General features: G+C 45.5%; 1 protein-coding gene across 1 annotated transcript; it reads left to right on the top strand.

The window, feature by feature from the left end:
- Window positions 1–710: 710 nt before the first annotated feature.
- Window positions 711–18,251, top strand: KCNG4 (potassium voltage-gated channel modifier subfamily G member 4). Its single transcript, XM_071567740.1, has 3 exons — window positions 711–1,182; window positions 1,993–2,792; window positions 16,763–18,251. Exons 2-3 carry the CDS (start codon window positions 2,043–2,045, stop codon window positions 17,546–17,548), a joined length of 1,536 nt encoding a protein of 511 aa, XP_071423841.1. The 5' UTR covers window positions 711–1,182; window positions 1,993–2,042; the 3' UTR covers window positions 17,549–18,251.
- Window positions 18,252–18,549: the final 298 nt, after the last annotated feature.

Raw genomic sequence — 18,549 nt, 5'->3', positions numbered from 1 at the left:
TGAAAAGCATCCTGGTGAGCCCAGCTCCTCACACTTCTCCACATGAGCTTCACAGTCACAGAGGGGATTTGGGAGCAGAACCTGACCCCGGGTTTCCTTAACCCTCTGCCTGAGGCCAAGGAAGCAGGATAAGTGTGAAACTCATGTCATCCCAATTACAGGCTGAAGCAGCTCAAGCCCCACTGGCTGTACAGAATCCAAAAGCATTTCAGAAAGCTCAGCTCCCCTACACCCATGCACGAGAAAAGGGAGAAAATTATAAGCTTTGCTTTCCCATCATCTGGAAAGAGGAAAGGAAAAAGTTCTCGGCTGTTGGAAAAGCACTGCAGATGTGGGAGAGGGAGGGCTCAGACCTGTGCTTTACATGCCAGAGACCTTCTCTTTTACAGGAGGAAAACACTTCCCTACCAGCCAAAGGAACGCTGAGGCACAGGGGCCATGGACCCAACAAAGTCCCCTTTCCATCTGGGCATATTAAAGAGCAAATCCCAGTTTCACGAGGGATGCAGGTCATGGAAACTACTCCTGAGGAATTTAACTGGTGTCTCCAGCCCAAGCAACTGTAGGATGACTATGACAGAAGGAGTTAATAGACACTGAAGTTGTTTCATTAAGTAGATTTGCCAGAATTTACTGATTATTAAACCTCATTAGTCGGGCACTTGTACTCCCTGTTCTTCCCCAGTTGCTGCCTGCTGGATAGACAGAGGGATGCTGGAGAGATTATTTCTAAGCCCTTCCCCCTTCCCTCCCCTTCCAGGACCACATTGACAGTCCCGGGGGAAAGAGAGGACAGACAGGGCAGGATCCACCAGCTCTCCCTCAGCAATTCCAGCAGCAAGCCCAGGAAAGAGCTGCCCTCGGGCCACCGTCTCCTTTGCAGGGATCCCTCGGGACAACACATGGTACAGAACACACGCGGCTGTTTCCCAGGAAAGGAGAGCAAGAGGAAAAGGAGAGAACCTGCCATCTCCAGAGTGCTCTGGTGATTTCCCCCAGGTAACCAATGCTGTAAAGCATCCCCAGGTGTTGGACTGGACTGGAGCTCAGGGAGCAGCTGCCCTGTGGGCACGATGTGCCCTTCACTGGCGGGGCAGGCGGGCACCCGGCACCGGCACCCGCAGCGCTGCTAAGGAACTTCGGGGAACTTTCCCGGCAATTTCTGCACTTCACTGGCTCGGGGTAAGAATTTTTAATAAATTTTAATCTTTAGAGATTAGGAACAAAGCCAGGGGTTTGTTCCTTAAAGGGGGAAGAAAAGGAAGAGGGGAGTGTTTCATTTGCTTCCCACCTCCCTGCTGATGAAATTCTCTCTGTCTGGGTAGCAAAGTTTTCTCCAGGGTGGGCAAATGGTCCCTCTGTCTTCTCAGGAATTTGCAGTGACACGAGGTCAGGTCGATAAGAATAGTCCTCATTTATGCAGCACTTTTCCACTTGAGGCATTTTGTAACCTTTTAGTCGTTAATCCTTGCGATGCCCCCAAGAGGCAGAGCCGGGGGCAGGGAGGGAAGAGGAATCCCCACCCGAGCGGTCCAGTTAAAGCAATCGGGAACTTCGCGTCCAGCTGATGGCAGGTGACTGCCCACGGCGTCCCTAAGAGCTATTAAGCAGCTTAGTTGAGTTCGCGTGTGTTTAAGGGTTTATGGAAATAAGAAAGCAAAGCGACAACCGCGGGAAAACAGCGATGTGAGGCTGACTGAGATCTCCGGGAAGAGCCCGACCTGTTCCCCTTTGGATCCGCGGGCACCAGACCCGGTGCTAATTATGAATGAGGCTGTAGCTCCTCTGTGCCTGTGTTGCCAGACAACCAATGAGGCTGCAAAGCAAAGCTCATTCGCAGGGGCAGCTTTCAGGGAGAAGCACAGCGGTGACTTTACTTACCAAACAGGCACTCGTTAATTGTGGGATTTGGGAAAGTAGCCGGGAACACCTTTTGTCTTGCACTAATCTCTGCTATGTTGTCTCCTCCTTCCCGGATGTTTTGGCTGACAGATCGCGCTGCTCTGATGCCGTTTCGGATGTCCCGGTGAGAACTCTCAGAGATGCCTATTCTCTCCAGAGGCAGTGACCAAGACTATAGCAACATTAGCTACAACTCCTGTAATTCCCTGAGCCACTTCATTCCCATCTGCGTTGAAACCCCTTCCGTCAAAGGGGTCCATTACCAGCGAGCCAGGAGGATTTACCACCCCGACCAAGCCTCTGCAGCTGACCTAAAGACAGAGATCATGATAAATGTTGGAGGCATCAAGTACCTGCTGCCTTGGAGTACTTTGGATGAATTTCCCCTGACCAGACTGAGCAAACTCAAGTTGTGCAGCAGCTACGAAGAAATAATTCAGCTGTGTGACGACTACGATGAAGACACCCATGAGTTCTTCTTTGACAGGAACCCCAATGCTTTTGGGATGATTGTCAGCTTCCTCGCAGCAGGGAAGCTGATGCTCTTAAGAGACACGTGTGCCTTGTCTTTCCAGGAGGAGCTGAGATACTGGGGGATTGAGGAATCCAACCTGGAGAACTGCTGCTTCCGAAAACTGTTCCAAAAACTGCAGGAGCTGGCCGAGATCCGCAAGGAAGAGGAGCTGCGGAGGAGCAAGGAAGCAACGTGTGTTTTGGATGAGAAAACCAGATTTGGACAGTTCATGAACAGACTCAGAGATATGGTAGAAAATCCCCAGTCAGGACTCCCAGGCAAAGTCTTTGCTTGTCTCTCCATTCTCTTTGTGGCCACCACAGCTGTAAGCCTTTGTGTCAGCACAATGCCAGACTTGAGAGCTGAAGAGGACAGGGTAAGTAAGTCCTTTTTACCTGGCCTAAGTACAGAATTAATGAAAGTCTGCACCAGAAAATGCAACAGTGGCTTAAATTAGTTCTATCACTTTCAAAGGGATATTATATTAGGAATAATGTAAACAAACATGGTACTAATCTTTTAGCTAAAGTACAAGAAAGCTTCTGGACAGTACAGATATTTCAGATATTTCAGCTCTCCTTCTTAGGAAGCAGTTGCCAGTGTAAGATTAACTTGTTAGCACTGAGACTCTCAGACTGACACTGTGGAGTTTTCAAGATGCTTTACTCTCCAGTTAGAAGAAATGTCTCACTTGGACACATCAGCTACAGAAATATCTCCCCCTGACACCCTTCCTTTTAAACCAGCTGAGTGTCATCCCTTGTGATAACAGAGTGAAATCTTTAAAGAGGAAGAAATCTTCATTAACTGATACTGTTACAATGTTACATTTCAATAGTTGCAGAAAGATTAAAGGATGAGAGACAGATTAAGCATTTCTGCAGATAGTGATACTTAAAAGCTGTGCCTCCTGCTAACAGGATTCTGTATCTGTCCACATATGTATGTACATATTGCAGGAGTAAAGCCAAACCCTGGCTGAAGTGCTAACTGCATTTAAACCCTTCTCAGATAAGTCACCCACATTAATTCAGGGCAAATAAATCAAGCCTGTATCATGCAAGAAGGATCTTCTCTCTACCATTGCTGTGAATATTTCAGCATTTAAAAGATTTATTCTTCTAATAATAAAACAGAGGAAAGTAACAATCCAAAGTTATTGCAGATGTAGTAATGCCCAAATTCATCAAATAACCTTGACTAATGTCTGCAATGAATCCTGCCCTTCATTTGCAAACTGCCCTTTCAAAATTGCTGAGGAAATCCGTGTGAAATAAACTCCCTGCCCCAACCACTGCTGGAAGATCAGGTGCTCCTCAGAGTATCATATATTGGTGAATAAAGTCATCTTTACATTTACAGCACAGCACAGTGTGCACAACACAAAAATCTGGGTCTATTTTCCTGCTCAAGCCATAAGTTGAAGCAGCACCTTCCTGGTGATGATGTGTCATGATATTTGATGTCCTGGAATAAAACTAAAGACTGCCCAGGAGGCTGAAATCTAAGATTGTTCCCTGCTCCATTTTAACCCCTTGAATATTCAGTTCCACTTGCACAGGGAGACTATAACCTTTCAGAAATAAGCCTGGTGCTCTTGCAGCCTCCCACAGCTATTACTTTTTGGCAGGAAAAACTGTTCCAATGCTTCTTTCAAGGAAGTGCTTTAAATCTGAAACATCCTTCTTAGAGATGTACAAACATTCCAGACTCTGCTCCAGCAAGTGCTTCCCACTAACTCTGTTAATGGAAGGAGCTCGATGTCTTTTATCTTCATTTCCCAACCACTGCAGCAAAAGCTTTTATAAATAAATACTTCCCAGGATAAAGAACAAGCACATGATGTCTCAGAGCTCAGAGAGAGGTACTAGGTTGTTTTAAAAATAATGAACTGTAATTAGAAGGGGCAGCATGCTGGGGGTTCTCAGTGTCTCTGGGAGCTGCAGTGGAGCTGCTCTTCCTGGATATATCCCATAAAACATGCCTGGCATTACTGCTTGGAGATCTGAATATATCTCTGTTTTAAAAACAAGCAAACTGCTCTGGAAGGAGCTCAAAAGATGGAATGTTTAAAGTGCAGAGGAGAGGATGAAGGATGAACTTGAACAAAGGACCACATTTGTCCAAGTATTTGGGAACATCCCATACTTTAAACTCACAGCCTAATGCACTTTGTCACTGTGGCCCAGGAGCACAGAACAGAGTATTAAAAGTCCTGTTATCTGAATCAGGTGAAATTATATCAGAGAAAACAGAGGGGAATACACGAGACAAAGCACTCCTGGTTTGTGGAAAAGCAGAGAAGCTGAACTACTGAAAGAGGAGTTCTCCCATCCCTGAATTTCCATCCCTAAATCTTAGCCTGTAACACCTGAGATTTTCTAACTGGGAAGTCAGAAAAGCATCTTAAGTAGAACTGGACAAATAACTGCATGAACTTAATTGATTAAAAATAGTACTTGGCTGCAGCTGAGTCATACTTGGGCAAATTGTAACTCCACGTTGATCTGTAACTCAGGACTGCTCACTGAGCTCGGGAAGGGATGCCAAGCTGGGATCACGTTTACCAGCAACCAGGGACAGGCATGCAGGGTCTGGAATTCTGGCTTTGGGGGCTGAACACAAAGATGACTCGAGATCTGTGTGCTCAGTGACAGCAAACAGCTGAATTCCTTCACAAAGTGTCTGCACAACCTGTAATTCCACTTCTGAATTCAAAGATGCTCCATCCTGAGCTTTGTTCGTTCCTGAGTTAAGCTCTGGAGAAAGGTCTGTGGCAAATGTGCTTATAAGTACTGCAAGGATCCCTTTCCCAATGTCACTAACACTGGAAATTGAATTTACCCATTCTGAAATACAAACGAAAAAAGGATTTACCTCTGCTGCATATGTACCACTCTAGGGTCCTGTTCCTCCTCATCACAGACACATTAAAGAGTGAGAACTGGCTCAAGCAGAAGGATTAGAGTCAAAAACAAAAAGGAAAAATAATTCAAGGTGACTTCCACTTCACTCACTCCGTTCAGAGGCTGCTGATCCCACCCTGCAGGCACATCCAATCCCTTGTCCTTTCAGCAGCTGCTAAACCAGGTCTGCTCAGAGGGGAGAAAAGCTGCCTGGGCAGGCAGAGGAGCAAACAGGAGTCCTCAGCATCCGAGGGAAAGTGCAAACTCCGGGCTGTGGGAGAGGGATGGCAGGGAGCCAAGGGAAGAGCAGCTGCATCAGGGAAGCCCAGTCACCCTGGCAACCAGAGGGCAGGGAAGGAGCCACCTCCTGGGCAGCAGGAGGGAGGGGATGCTGAAACACAGGAGCACAGCAAAATAAAGGAGGAGTTGTAGTTGACACCATGGACACACTGTAGAATATGTCAAATTCTATTTAGGAACCTCCTCATTAGAGATATGGAAATAAACCCAAGATTTGGGCAAACAATTCTGTGCGTCTCAGATAAGCACCTGCCATGAATCCCAACCCAGAGGGAACAGTCCCAGGAGAAGGATGCCAAAAGTTCAGGAAAACTGTAGGGCAGCAAAGGAATAGCTCGAGGAGTGATCTCAAGTTTGTCTGACCATGAATAAATATACAAAGGATTTTATCATATATGAGGCTGAGGAAAGAGGAGTCATTATGTTATTTAGGCATAAACCAACAGAAATGTCACGTTCTCCAAGGGCAATATATCCTTGTCCATCCTGTTTGCATCTCTTCTTTAGGGAGATCAAACTGTCTTTGGTAAAGAAGCAAATAGAATATCACCAAAATACAGTAATCAAGGCACATAAATATGTAAAGACAGAGGGAAAAAAAAGCATATTTGGGGGTAAACTGTTGTTGATCTGAACAGGCAGCCTGAGGAAACTACAGATCTGATTCAGAGGATCATAACATTCAGGATATATAGGATATCCTATATTCTATAGGACACTAAAGCTGAAGGGACAAAATACAGCAGTTTTGCCTTAAATGAAGGAATTAAGATCATCCCAAAGGCAGAAGTCCCATCAAAGTCCCCCAAAAGTCCCAGTCCCACCTCAGAGTCACAACCAGGATCCAAGAGGTGTGACTGGAACAGTCACTGCCCAGCACATCCAACCCAAAGGAAAAACATCCTCACACCAGAGAACCACAGGATAAAAGCACTGCAGAGGGAGAACACTCTGAAGGACTCTTGGGATTTTCCTTAGGGTGAGACATTTCCTTTAATGAGTCCCTAAAATTGGTGTCCTCTGGAGAAATGACTCAGCAGAAAGGATACAGCAAAGTCTTTGCTTCAGGAAGGCAAGAAAATTGAGGGCAGGGGGGGAGAAGAAGAAAAGGAAACCACAGATATTTCCATTCCCTGACCTTGTTACTCCTGATTCTTGTATTTGCTCTTAAGTGACTTTGAGAGCTTGTAATTGCTTTAATTATTGTATAGAACCCAATGAAACACAACCCACAGAAGTGCAACCCACTCTTGTCTCATGTGAAGATTTTATCTTGAAACTCAGAATATTCATTTTTTTAAAGCTTCCCTTCCTGGAGTCACTTTGAAAACCTAATTCCTTTTAAAAGAGGAAGTTTTCAGTCTCTGGTTGCACTTAGAATCCAGAAAACAGGAACAAGTGAAAAGAACCTGGTACTTAACATAGAGAACCACTTTTAAATTATTTCTTTTTTCATTCTACACCATCATTCCTGAGGTCCTGACTTAGGGTTTTTCCATGTCTGATGTTGCTGCAGTTGTCTGTGTGACACTGAAGGCAGAATATTTGGCTTGCACACTGGAGGAGACTGCCAGCAAACACGTTCTCATTCAAAGTGGAATAATTTTACTTTACAGGAGGAAAAAAACCAATTTATTTGCCTTGCAGAGAGAAAGAAAATCCAGTGCTCATTTCCAAGTGTAAGACTCTCAAGGCATCTGTGTACAGTCCTGTCTATAAATACACTGCTCTCTACAAATGACTGGAAATTACTTGGAATAAAACAAAGCTGGATGTGCTTTGGGTTTATTGCCTTGGCTCAAGCACATTATTCTGGGTTCTTACCAGGTCACCTCCTGTGGACACTCCCTCTCCTAAATTATCGAGGCATCTTTCTACAACTCTGATTTCTTCCAACCATTTTGAGCAGCAAGGAAAGAATTGCAGCATTTTAAAGGAGGGAAATGTGCTTTGCTGGAGCATCAAACCCCTCCTGGTTCAGGTGTGCTCAGCACAGCAGAATGCAGCCAATTTATTTGCTTTGGGGACTGAATGAGTTAAATTAATAATGATTGAAGAAAGATGAATTAAGAAGCCATTAAATCAGAGTATTCAAGCCTGGGACTTTGATATACATATATATATATATATATATATATATATATATATATATATAGTATTGCTTTTATGGGATCTGCCTTTTTGCAAATCACTTCAGTAAGTCCCAAGGTTTGACCTTGAAATTTCCCTGTTATGTTCAGGCTCTGATTTCATAGTTCTACATTAGAAATAACCTTTTTCCAAGCATTTGCAGACAGAATTGCAGGTTTCAGCATCTCAGATCTCTTATGTACAACACTGATAAAGCTCAGAGTGCTTAAGCCCTGCTCTCCATGACCCAAGAGGGCCCTGCAGGGGTGGCCACTGCTGCATTGCCCAAGATCACAGCATTAAAAATAAATAACCACCCAAATTTGTATGTGCTTTAGGAATTCCTCTTTGAATATGATGGAAATCTTTGAGGATTCTCCAGTTTGCTGCTGCAGTCAAATTCAGTCTGGTGTTTAAATTCTGAGCCAAAATAAAGTAAAATCATAGAATGCTTTAGGTTGGAAGGAACCTTAAGGATCATTAATTTCAACCCCTTGCCATGGGACACCTTGCACTGTCCCAGGTTGCTCCAAGCCCCATCCAACCTGGTCTTTAACACTTGCAGGGATGGGGCAGCCACAGCTCCTCAGGGTCTAAGTTCTAATTATAAAATCTAATTGTGAATTGCACTGCAGCACCAGGGCTGGGAACTGCAGGTGTTGTGTTTGTTCCCACGGTGTCAGCACCTCCTGTTTCCCTTAGAACAGATTCAACCACACTTGGGAGCTCTTGTAACCCTGCACTACACAGGCACAGCAAGGAGGAGTTTCTGCTCCAAAGAACTTGCAATGGAGTGAGAAAAGAAGCAGAGAAGAAACAATAAAAGGGCAAGTGATTTGACCAGCAGCAAAACTGTCAATTGAAGGTCATCCTCCCAAGCCCCAGATAAATACTTTGTCATTTTGACTACATTGCTCTTTGCAGTTACAAAATTAAGTCTGTTAAATTTCTCACTAGAAAAACAAGGAAAAGATCATTCTCTCACACCTTTCCTAACACAAACACTTTGGAGGCACCAACTGGTTTAAATCAAATTCAGAGTCTTCAGATTGATTCTCACAGTATTTGCAGAATAAGGACCCAAGCTTAAAAGTTAATTGAAATATTTTTAGTTACACTTCTGCCCCAGAGGACATAATCATGTGTTGGACACAGAGGTAATAATTTCTTTCTCTGCTCTTTCTAATACAATCCCAATATTAGTTCAGTTTCCTCAGATGTTCCAGTTGTAGTAATTGTTTCCCTAAGTCCAACCTTCTTTGCCATAAAGCAGAACGAGTGGGAACTCGCTGTGTGCTCAGAATACACAGCACTCCTTTAACAAGCTCATCATCCTCTAAATCAGGTTACAGTCTCTTTCTCAGCAGGCTGTAACCTTCTGGTTTTATTGCATCAGTCCGAAGCCATAAATCCCCGCACTGAAGTGATCCATAACACGGGCTTTGCAAGCTCTGCCGCCCCATCGTTTGATTCAGCAGAGCGTGGTTTAATTATTCACACGGCAGCGGCAATGCGGCCGCCGTGATTCAGCAGTGCCTGCAGTGCTGCGCCCAGCCCGGGCTCGGGGGGGCAGGGGCACAGCTGGCACGGGCCTTCCCGACCAGGGCAGCACCCACCAAAGGCAGTTCTGCCCTGGGTCTGTGCTCATCCTGCTGCTGACTGCGAGGAGAGCAGCCTGGAGCTGTTGGGGACCTCCGTTCCCTACTCCGAGGTCCTGGTTGGTCTCTGTGCTGCCCAGTCAGACCTGCAGCCTCCTCCCCCTGTACCCCACTGCCCTGGAGCTGTGGGCAGGCAAGAGCAGGAACCAAAGGCTGGTTTTCACCTTGCCATTAGCTGGTATTTCTTTCCACAGAGAAGCTGCAGACCTGGATGTGCTGCCCAGGTGTAACCTTGAGAAGTGAATGGCAAACTTGGGCACAGAAGGCAGAATTCCTGCTGGTTTTGCTTCTAAATGCTCCACGTGGAGAGCAGAATGTTTTGGCCAAAGGGCCAGACAAGAGGAGAAACCAAAGGTTGCTTTTCACCATGCAATTAGCTGGTATTTCTTTCCACAGAGAAGGTGCAGACCAGGATGCACAGCCCAGGTGTAACCTTGAGAAGTGAATGGCAATCTTGGGCTTAGAAGGCAGAATTCCTGCTGGTTTTGCTTCTAAATCCTCCACATGGGAGGCTGAATGTTTTGGCCCAAGCACCAGGCAAGAGGAGGAACCAAAGGTTGTTTTTCACCTTGCCATTAGCTGGTGTATTTTTTCCCCAGAGGAAATTGCTCAGGGAGAAGCTGCAGACCAGGATGTGATGCCCAGGTGTAACCTTGAGGAGTGCAAAAGGCTGGAAAACAGTCCCTGCCCAGGGAATGGCAATCTTAGGCTTAGAGAGAGAAATTCCTGCTGGTTTTGCTTCTAAATCCTCCACATGGAGGGCTGACTGTTTTGGCCAAAGGGCCAGGCTGTGAGAAGAGCAGCCTGGCTGGGATAAGTGCTGGACAGAACAAGCTGGCAGAAGGCAGGTGGAGAGCCACAATACAGGCTGATCCCATCTGCTGCCACTTCAGTGGCCACTGGCCTCTGTCCACAAAACACTGTGAGCATCAGGGGAAGGATCTGAGCTGCACTGGGCTGTGCCAAACCAAACCTGGAGCTGCCAGGGTAAATTCAGCAGATGGGAGCCGTGACCTTGTGTCAGCCAAGGAGCCAGGCATGTTTCTGGTGTGAAAAATGATGTTCTGGCAGCCTGTCCCGTGTCTAGAGAGTGCTAAGAAGGTCCAGATTCTGTGTTTAAGGAAACTCCTTTAGGACTCCAAGCAAGAACATCAAGCAGGTTGCTCTGTGCTTTATTTGGAGGCTGTTTAGTCCAAGTGACTGAACAGCAGAACAGCCTCTACTCAGGGCAATCACTGCTGCATCTCAGGCAGGTCTGGCTGGGAAGAGGACTCAGACCCTTCCAGTCCATTGCTCATTTGTTTGATGATGATGAGCCAGCTGGTTTCCAGCAACTTACCCTGGCAATAACAGTGTTTGCAAACAGAGGTTCAATCACGACTTCTGGCAGGGTTCAAGGGCTTTTATCAACTTGGCTTCATAAATAACAGGAGCTGCTTTTCCCCTCAGTGTGCTGTGCAAGCAACATATCTACATATTGCTGATGTACATGTTCATTTCCACTCCAGAGCCCTGAAAATGTAAAGCTCTGAAAATGTAAAGCTCTGAAAATATTAAACTATCTATGACATGAGTTTGAAATAACCCACACACTGATCAGGTAGTGCTTAGTAGCAAAGTGTTCTACAAGCACCGGAGGAACTTTTGCCCTTTAAGTAGGAAATAGATTATTTGACACAAGAAACACTTAGAACCACTGACACCATCCCCAGTAGAGTTCAGTGGCAACACAGAAAGGAGATAATGAGAAATGCTGTAGGTTTGCTTGTTTTACATCTTGGACTACACCCTGTTTATGGATTGTGTGAAATCCCAAGTTACACTCCAGAGGAAACAGGTTCAGATTGCTGCCAATAAACTTCCTCTTGGATTCAGTCACAGCAAGGGCACAGAGTTGGTGCCTCCCCAGTTCTGTCCTCAGACAGCTGCAGCACTGCACTCCCAGTTTAATGGGAACTGCAGGGCTTCTTTCCTCACTTTACCCCTAATTAAGAGGCACTAAAAGGTAAATACACATGGCAAAAAGTATTGGGGTAAATCCTCAGCAGTAGGAAACCAATGGATAGATCAGGTAATGATTCCAAACCAGCTTTTTTTTTAATTATAAAGTGTCTCAGAGTGCAGACAAGTGGGACACAAATAGGCAGCACAGAGCAGACCCTGAGGAAAAAGAACAGTTCCTTGGTGTTTATCTGATAATAATAATAAAGTTTTCCTTGTCTAGAACACATAACAAAGTGAGCAGCATCTGAAAGCCAAGGTGGAGAGATAAGATATATATTCCCCCGTGGAAATTCTGGCTCAGTCTCCCTGGGCAATACTAAAATTATTGATGGATGTAAAGATATTATTTTCACTAGATGAGATTTATATCTCTTGTAGGTTAAGTTAGTGCTGCATAACTCTGAGATCTGATTTAGTTTATTATCCTAGACATCATTACACTTTAATTAATGCTTTCTGGTAAACTAGGAGGGAAATGTATCTTATCTTGTGAGTGGCACAAATCTCAAGCACGTTTAGCTTGAATTCACAATTAGTGAATACATTTCTTTTTTGTAAACTCCCCCATGTAATTGAGGCCTGAGATTGAGCTGTCACAGGTGCTGAACTCCTGAACCCCAGATCTTTTCTGCAAAAGGTACTCCAAGAAGCTGCAGTAACACTTACCAGAGTCCCACAGTTTCCACTAGTACAAATATTACATTATATGTACAATCTACATTTTGTCTCTACATAGATTCAACCTGCTTAAAATTTTTTAAAGAGTGTACAATAAACCCCAAAAATTGATTGGATTCTTTATCACAAGCTGAATACAGGTTTGACTCTGTAACCTGCAGCTCACCCACACTAAAACTGCATGGCCAGACTTCAGAGAAGAGCAACTCATCTTCATCCCACAGCACAGCACCTTCAGCTCAGCAGCTGAAGAACAAGGAGGGGATGGTTTAGATGAGACATTGGGAAGGAATCCTTCCCTGGGAGGACACTGTGGCTGCCCCATCCCTGGAAGTGTCCAAAGCCAGGTTGGACAGGGCTTGGAGCAACCTGGGATAGTGGGAGGTGTCCCTGCCCATGGCACGGGGTGGGACAAGAAGAGCTTTAAGGTCCTTTCCAAACTAAGCCATTCTGTGATTCCATGAAGTTCTGGAGTGGAAAAAAGAAACCAGAAGACTTGTCTTGGTCACCTCTTTCCTCAGGCACTGCCCTAACTGGGCTCAGTACTGCTGTTCTTACATTTTATTATGAACCTATTTTTCCACATCTAAAGAGAAGTTAACAGAAGTATCCTAAAATGAGCAATTTCACTGTAACACTATAAACTCCAGCTCATCAGAGAGCACAGGAAATAAGCCATTTTCTTCTACAGCAGAAGGCAATAATGAAGAGGAAGCTTGAATTGCTTATTATCTCTGGTGCTACAGGAGTTGGAAACAGCTCCTTTGCTTCTTTGAGGGGGTTTATAAATTAAAGAAACCACTCAATATTTCAGGCATCAGGCTCAGGATAAATCTCTTTACATACAAAATATTGTTTCCTTCACTGCTGAGCCCAACGCTCGTTTCATACGTAAGATCAATGCCAGGCACTCATTTTATTCCATTTATCTCATATGAGGCAGAATTTCTGCTGGAGGCAAGTTCCATAACTCCTGATAAATACCTGCATTGTTGAAAAGTAAATCTGCAGGATGAATCAAGCATAAAGAGTTATATACTCACCCACCAGTGGCTCTGTGAGAGCTGCTCTCCCACCAGGGTTGATGAAGGTTTCAGTCCTGATTGATGCTATCAGAGCAAAACATTTAAAAGATGTTGAAAATGCCCACCCAAAATGTGCTGTGGTCAGTTATAAATAAACCCTCATTTTCTCCTCTTGTTCACTGTCAGCACCACCCCAGCCTGGAGCTTTTAGTCTGGGGGCAAAACTGCAGGCAGGAGGAGGAGAAAGGGGTCAGCCACAAAGTGGACTCAAAGATCTGAAAATAAAGGCTCAGAATTCTTCTCTAGTTAATGGTGAGGAGTTTGTTGTGTTTTGTGTTGGCCAAAAATTTCCCAAATGTGTCTGCTTTGTTCAGAAAGGGGAAATATAGAGAGGTTGTCATGGCACAGAAATTTCTTTATTGGCCATTTAGGCAGAAAACCCCTCTCGTGGATCAGAGTATTTGGCCATAATTTGACAGTTCACTGAAAGGAACTCCTGGGGATGTGGTGTCAGCAGCAAATTTGAAACCTCTCCCTGACACAGAGACATCATTATTTCAATAAGAACTCAGATTTGAGGTCAGTATGTTATTCTGCCTATTCTTTGGACAACAGCTGTGAGTGGAAAGTAAGACACTGAGTTCTAAAAACCCTCAAAAATATTGGGAGGAACAGAATTTGGCTTTGGTGCTTAATATTTCCCCCCTCTTATTCCAAGATTTGCTGCTTTTGAACAGGATGTTCAAAAAGACCAAGAAAGGGACTGACATTAGAGAGGGATATTCTATATAAATCATATAGTGTGGGTTACATAATACACACAAATGTTCCTAATGTATAAAACATCCCCATACAAACACTTTGGGTGAAATTTGCCTCCCAGTGTGGACTCAACAACATCTTCTCATTGAACACCACAGTCAGACACTGGTGTTGCCACTCTCTTGGTTGCTGTAGCAGAAAAAGGGGCTGTGGTTTCACAGAATCACAAGGAAACCTTCCTGAAATTCTTTTGCAAGGTACATAAAAAAGACAAAATGTTCCAACAGGGGAGAACTCACCGTCTTTTACATCCACAGCTATGCTCAAAGGGAAAAGAAAATGCACAGCAGCATTCCTGAAAAGTTTGATTTGAAGGATGGTTGTCTGAAAAAAAATGAAATACACATTTAGGGAGCTGACAGCACAAACTGCCTTCTCTAAATATATGTAACTTTCTGTGGGGAATACTGAGGCAACTGAGGAAGGAGAGAAGGAAAAATCTCCCAAGCAGTTCTTACAATGAAATTTCACACTCAATTCAAAAAACATTCTGGATCTTCATGGTTAAAACTTCCAGCAAACAAAATTTCTTTTCTTCTATTTTCCAAGGAAGGAAGAGCAAAAGTTATGTGATGATCTGAAAGAAACATCGGCTGTGAACACATAAAGGGAAATAAATAACAGATGTACTGGAAATTCAGCCCAGTTAACAAAAAATAAAATAAATCTTGATGGCAACAATGAATAATTCACAGGCCACATGAGTAGAGTGACCACAGGCAGGTCTGTGCAGGGTCCAGGCTGCACTGCACAAATAATTCAGAGCTCAGAAAGAGTGAGCAATGCAGAACACAAGTGCTGATTGCAGGCAAAGTGCTGCAGCCCAGTCAGCAGCTCTGCCAACACCAGGGCACCCCAGCCCTGCCCACAAATGGAGCCACAACCTGAGCTCTGCCAGGGCCAAGCCTTCAGCAAGCTCAACAGGAGCCAACACTGTGCCCAGGTGGCCAAGAAGGCCAATGGGATCCTGGCCTGGATCCAAACTAGCGTGGCCAGCAGGCCCAGGGCAGTGACCCTTCCCCTGGACTCTGCCTTGGGGAGGCCACACCTTGAGTGTTGTGTTCAGTTCTGGGCCCCTCAGTTGAGGAAAGAGATTGAGGGGCTTGAGCGGGGCCAGAGAAGAGCAACGAGGCTGGAGAAGGGACTGGATGTGGCACTGAGTGTCCTCTTAAACACCTCCAGGGACAGAGAATCCAACATGTCTTGATACAACCCTACTGTGATCACCAGCCCAGGGCACAGAGTGTCCAACAGTGGGGTTGGATCAAGGGTTGGACTTGGTGATCTCAGAGGTCTCTTCCAACCCAACTGAGAAGAGAAGAGCAACGAGGCTGGAGAAGGGACTGGAGCACAAGTGCTGTGGGGAGAGGCTGAGGGAGCTGGGGGTGTTCAGCCTGGAGAAGAGGAGGCTCAGAGGTGACCTCAGCACTGTCTGGAACTCCCTGAAGGGAAGTTCTGGCCAGTGGGGGTTGGTCTCTTCTCCCAGGCACTCAGCAATAGGACAAGGGGGCACGATGGGCTCAAGCTCTGCCAGGGGAAACTGAAGTTGGAGAGCAGAAAGAAATTCTTTGCAGAGAGAGTGCTCAGGCATTGGAATGGGCTGCCCAGAGAGGGGGTGGATTCCCCATCCCTGGAGGTTTTTCAGCTGAGCTTGGCCGTGGCACTGAGTGCCATGATCTGGTAAAGGGACTGGAGTTGGACCAAGGGTTGGACTTGCTGATCTCAGAGGTCTTTTCCAACCCAATCCATTCTATGATTCAGTGCCTTGGAGGTGTTCACTTTTAGAAGAAAATCATGAACTTGACAGTTTATTGTGCAGAGACGAAAAGTCCCCAAATGGTGTTGCAGAGCTAAATTGTCCTGAGGGTTAGAGAGGGTAAAACACATCCCTAAGGGAGATGGTACCACTTTACCTGGGGAACCTCAGCTGGCCAAAGCCATAACCACAGCCTGAACAAAGAGACTTGTTGCTTCCAGGTGCAGCAGGAATTCTAACAAGGTACACTCTGGAAAGCCAATTCCACCCTGCTCTACTCAGATTGCCTCAACATTGGTAGTTAATTGGTAGTAGAGGGGTGTGTTTCCTGCAGTGCTTTTAATCAATGTTGCTCAGGAAATGGCTGAGAATGGCTAAGACAGTAGGAGGAGCTCTTCCTTGGAATTGCTGAATTCCAGAGACAGGCTCCCGGGAAAGCTGCAGACAGAATCATTCTGCAGAGGTTACAAACAAGCCTTTCACAAAGCAAAGGGCCTGCAGCTATTCCTGAATATCACATGGCCACTCTGCTCTTCCCAAAAAGGTCCTTTATCCACACAGATCCTCTCTCATTGTCCCCAGTTTTGCCTAAACATCTTCAGTTCTGAACAGGTCAGAGATACAAGTCCCTGTTCAGCAAGAACACAAGAAGACTCTCCAACCTTGCTAACCCTTCGTGTACCAAAGTGGCAGCTGAAAAGAACTGTTTGCTAAATATTGACTTACAGGCTGCAGGCCAGGGCTTTATACAGAGATGAGCTTCATTTATTTAGCCTGGAAGAAACAGTCTAATAAAAAGAATAAAATAAATAATAATTTTATAATAAAATAAGGAGGCAGATAATAAAAATAAGGAGGCAGATAGATCTGTTCATTCAAATATTCCACATGCTCGTTATTCTCTGTACACAATGGGAAAATGGCTTTGATACAACCACCTGCTGCTGGGATTTGTTTGTCTCTGACACCAGTGACTCAGGCAGATCTGTGTTGCTTCTCCCCTGGTGTTTTTGGTTGCAGGTTCACAGACTGTTCTTTTATTTATGCCTCTCTTTGCTCTGTGTCAGGGTGAGTGTTCCCAGAAGTGCTATTACATCTTCGTCATCGAGACCATCTGCGTGGCTTGGTTTTCCCTGGAGTTTTGCCTCCGGTTCATCCAGGCAAGGAGCAAGTGTCAGTTCTTCAAAGGACCCCTGAACATCATTGACTTCGTGGCTATTTCCCCCTACTACGTGTCCCTCATCTTCTCCGAGGACGACTCGAGCGAGGAGGACGACAGGCCGAGCAGCAACACGTACCTGGAGAAGGTGGGCTTGGTGCTTCGGGTTCTACGTGCCTTGAGGATCCTGTACGTCATGCGCCTTGCCCGGCACTCCCTGGGCCTGCAGACCTTGGGGCTCACAGTGCGCAAGTGCACGCGGGAGTTCGGGCTGCTCCTGCTCTTCCTGTGCGTGGCCGTCACGCTGTTCTCCCCCCTGGTGTATCTGGCTGAGAACGAGTCCGGGAGGGTGCTGGAGTTCACCAGCATTCCCGCCTCCTACTGGTGGGCCATCATCTCCATGACCACCGTGGGCTATGGGGACATGGTGCCACGCAGCGTGCCGGGCCAGATGGTGGCTCTCAGCAGCATCCTCAGCGGGATCCTCATCATGTCCTTCCCTGCAACGTCGATATTCCACACGTTCTCCCACTCCTACTCGGAGCTGAGGAAGGAACACGAGCGCCTGCAGGCGCGGCTGAACAGGGCGAAAAGCGCCAACCGCTCCGGGGAGAGCGACACCTTCAACGAGACAGACAGCCTGGTCCTGGAGGAGCAGGCATCTCCCATCAAATACATCTACACAGGCAACTGAGCCAGGCTCTGAGCACTCCCAAAAGCACAGCACCAAAACACACAAAGCAAAGCAGCAACACGGGGCCCAGCACTGTTATCTCCTCTGGCGTAGCTATGAGCAGCACTCGACCCAACACAGCCAACTCCAACAAATCCCCACAGAGCTGGAGGTTGGGAGAATGTCCAAAGTCAGGGTTTGGTTAATAATAATTACTCTTTCTTGTCTATGACTAACAAGAATAAACTTGGTCTCTGTCACTTGTGTATCTTCAATACCTAATATTGAATGAGTAACAAACAGACCAGCTTCTGTTGGCACAAACACACTTGCTATTTTATTTGCCTTCGAGTTTCCAATGTTCTTGCAATTAATATCTTGAGCCAAGCATTAGAAATGCATTCTTTGAGGGCTGGTGTTGTTATACAAAGCTCATCCACCAGGCAGACAGATAAAATCTCAACTCTGTATCTAACAAGCTTGAAATGACATGACTGTGTGCGAAAGCTTTCAAAGTTTGCCCGTAGCCAGATGATCAATAACTAACAAACTGCACTGCTATTGCATAAAAACACAGTGTTTGCAAGAGCATTTGCTTGAAATGCACCTGCAGCCTGCAGACTGTAAACTTATCCTAGTGACAGCAGAAGTCTTCAAACTTCTTTTTCATATACTCATTAAAATAATAATGAGGAATAAAAGAAGCTCAGGCTTATCGACCATATTAACAAGTGTTGGTGTTCTCTTTTCCCCTGAATGGTGATGGTTTCTCTGGAAGGAAGATAAATAACAGATTTGTTGAAAATAAGATGAGAGCTCACAAATATCCAAAGGTATAAATAGTAAAGAATGAAGTGAAGTGGGAGTGATTTCCTAATGCCAGTGGAAGATGTCCCATTTGGGATGTCCAAGTTCCTTCCAGAAGGAAGCCATGCAGAAATCAACAATGCTGCTTCATGGGATAGTGGGGATGGTCTTGCACAATCTGAGCCTTTGGCTGATGTGAACACAGTCAGTGAACC

This window comes from Pithys albifrons, chromosome 12, assembly GCF_047495875.1.
Source record: "Pithys albifrons albifrons isolate INPA30051 chromosome 12, PitAlb_v1, whole genome shotgun sequence".
Lineage (NCBI taxonomy): Eukaryota > Metazoa > Chordata > Aves > Passeriformes > Thamnophilidae > Pithys > Pithys albifrons.
This window is presented reverse-complemented; position numbering and strand designations above follow the sequence as displayed.

Excerpts from the sequence above, each read along its gene's own strand:
- KCNG4 (XM_071567740.1), top strand. The coding sequence starts at position 2,043 with ATGCCTATTCTCTCCAGAGGCAGTGACCAAGACTATAGCAACATTAGC. Across the intron at positions 2,793-16,762 it reads TGAGAGCTGAAGAGGACAGG|GGTGAGTGTTCCCAGAAGTG; the intron begins GTAAGTAAGTCC and ends GCTCTGTGTCAG.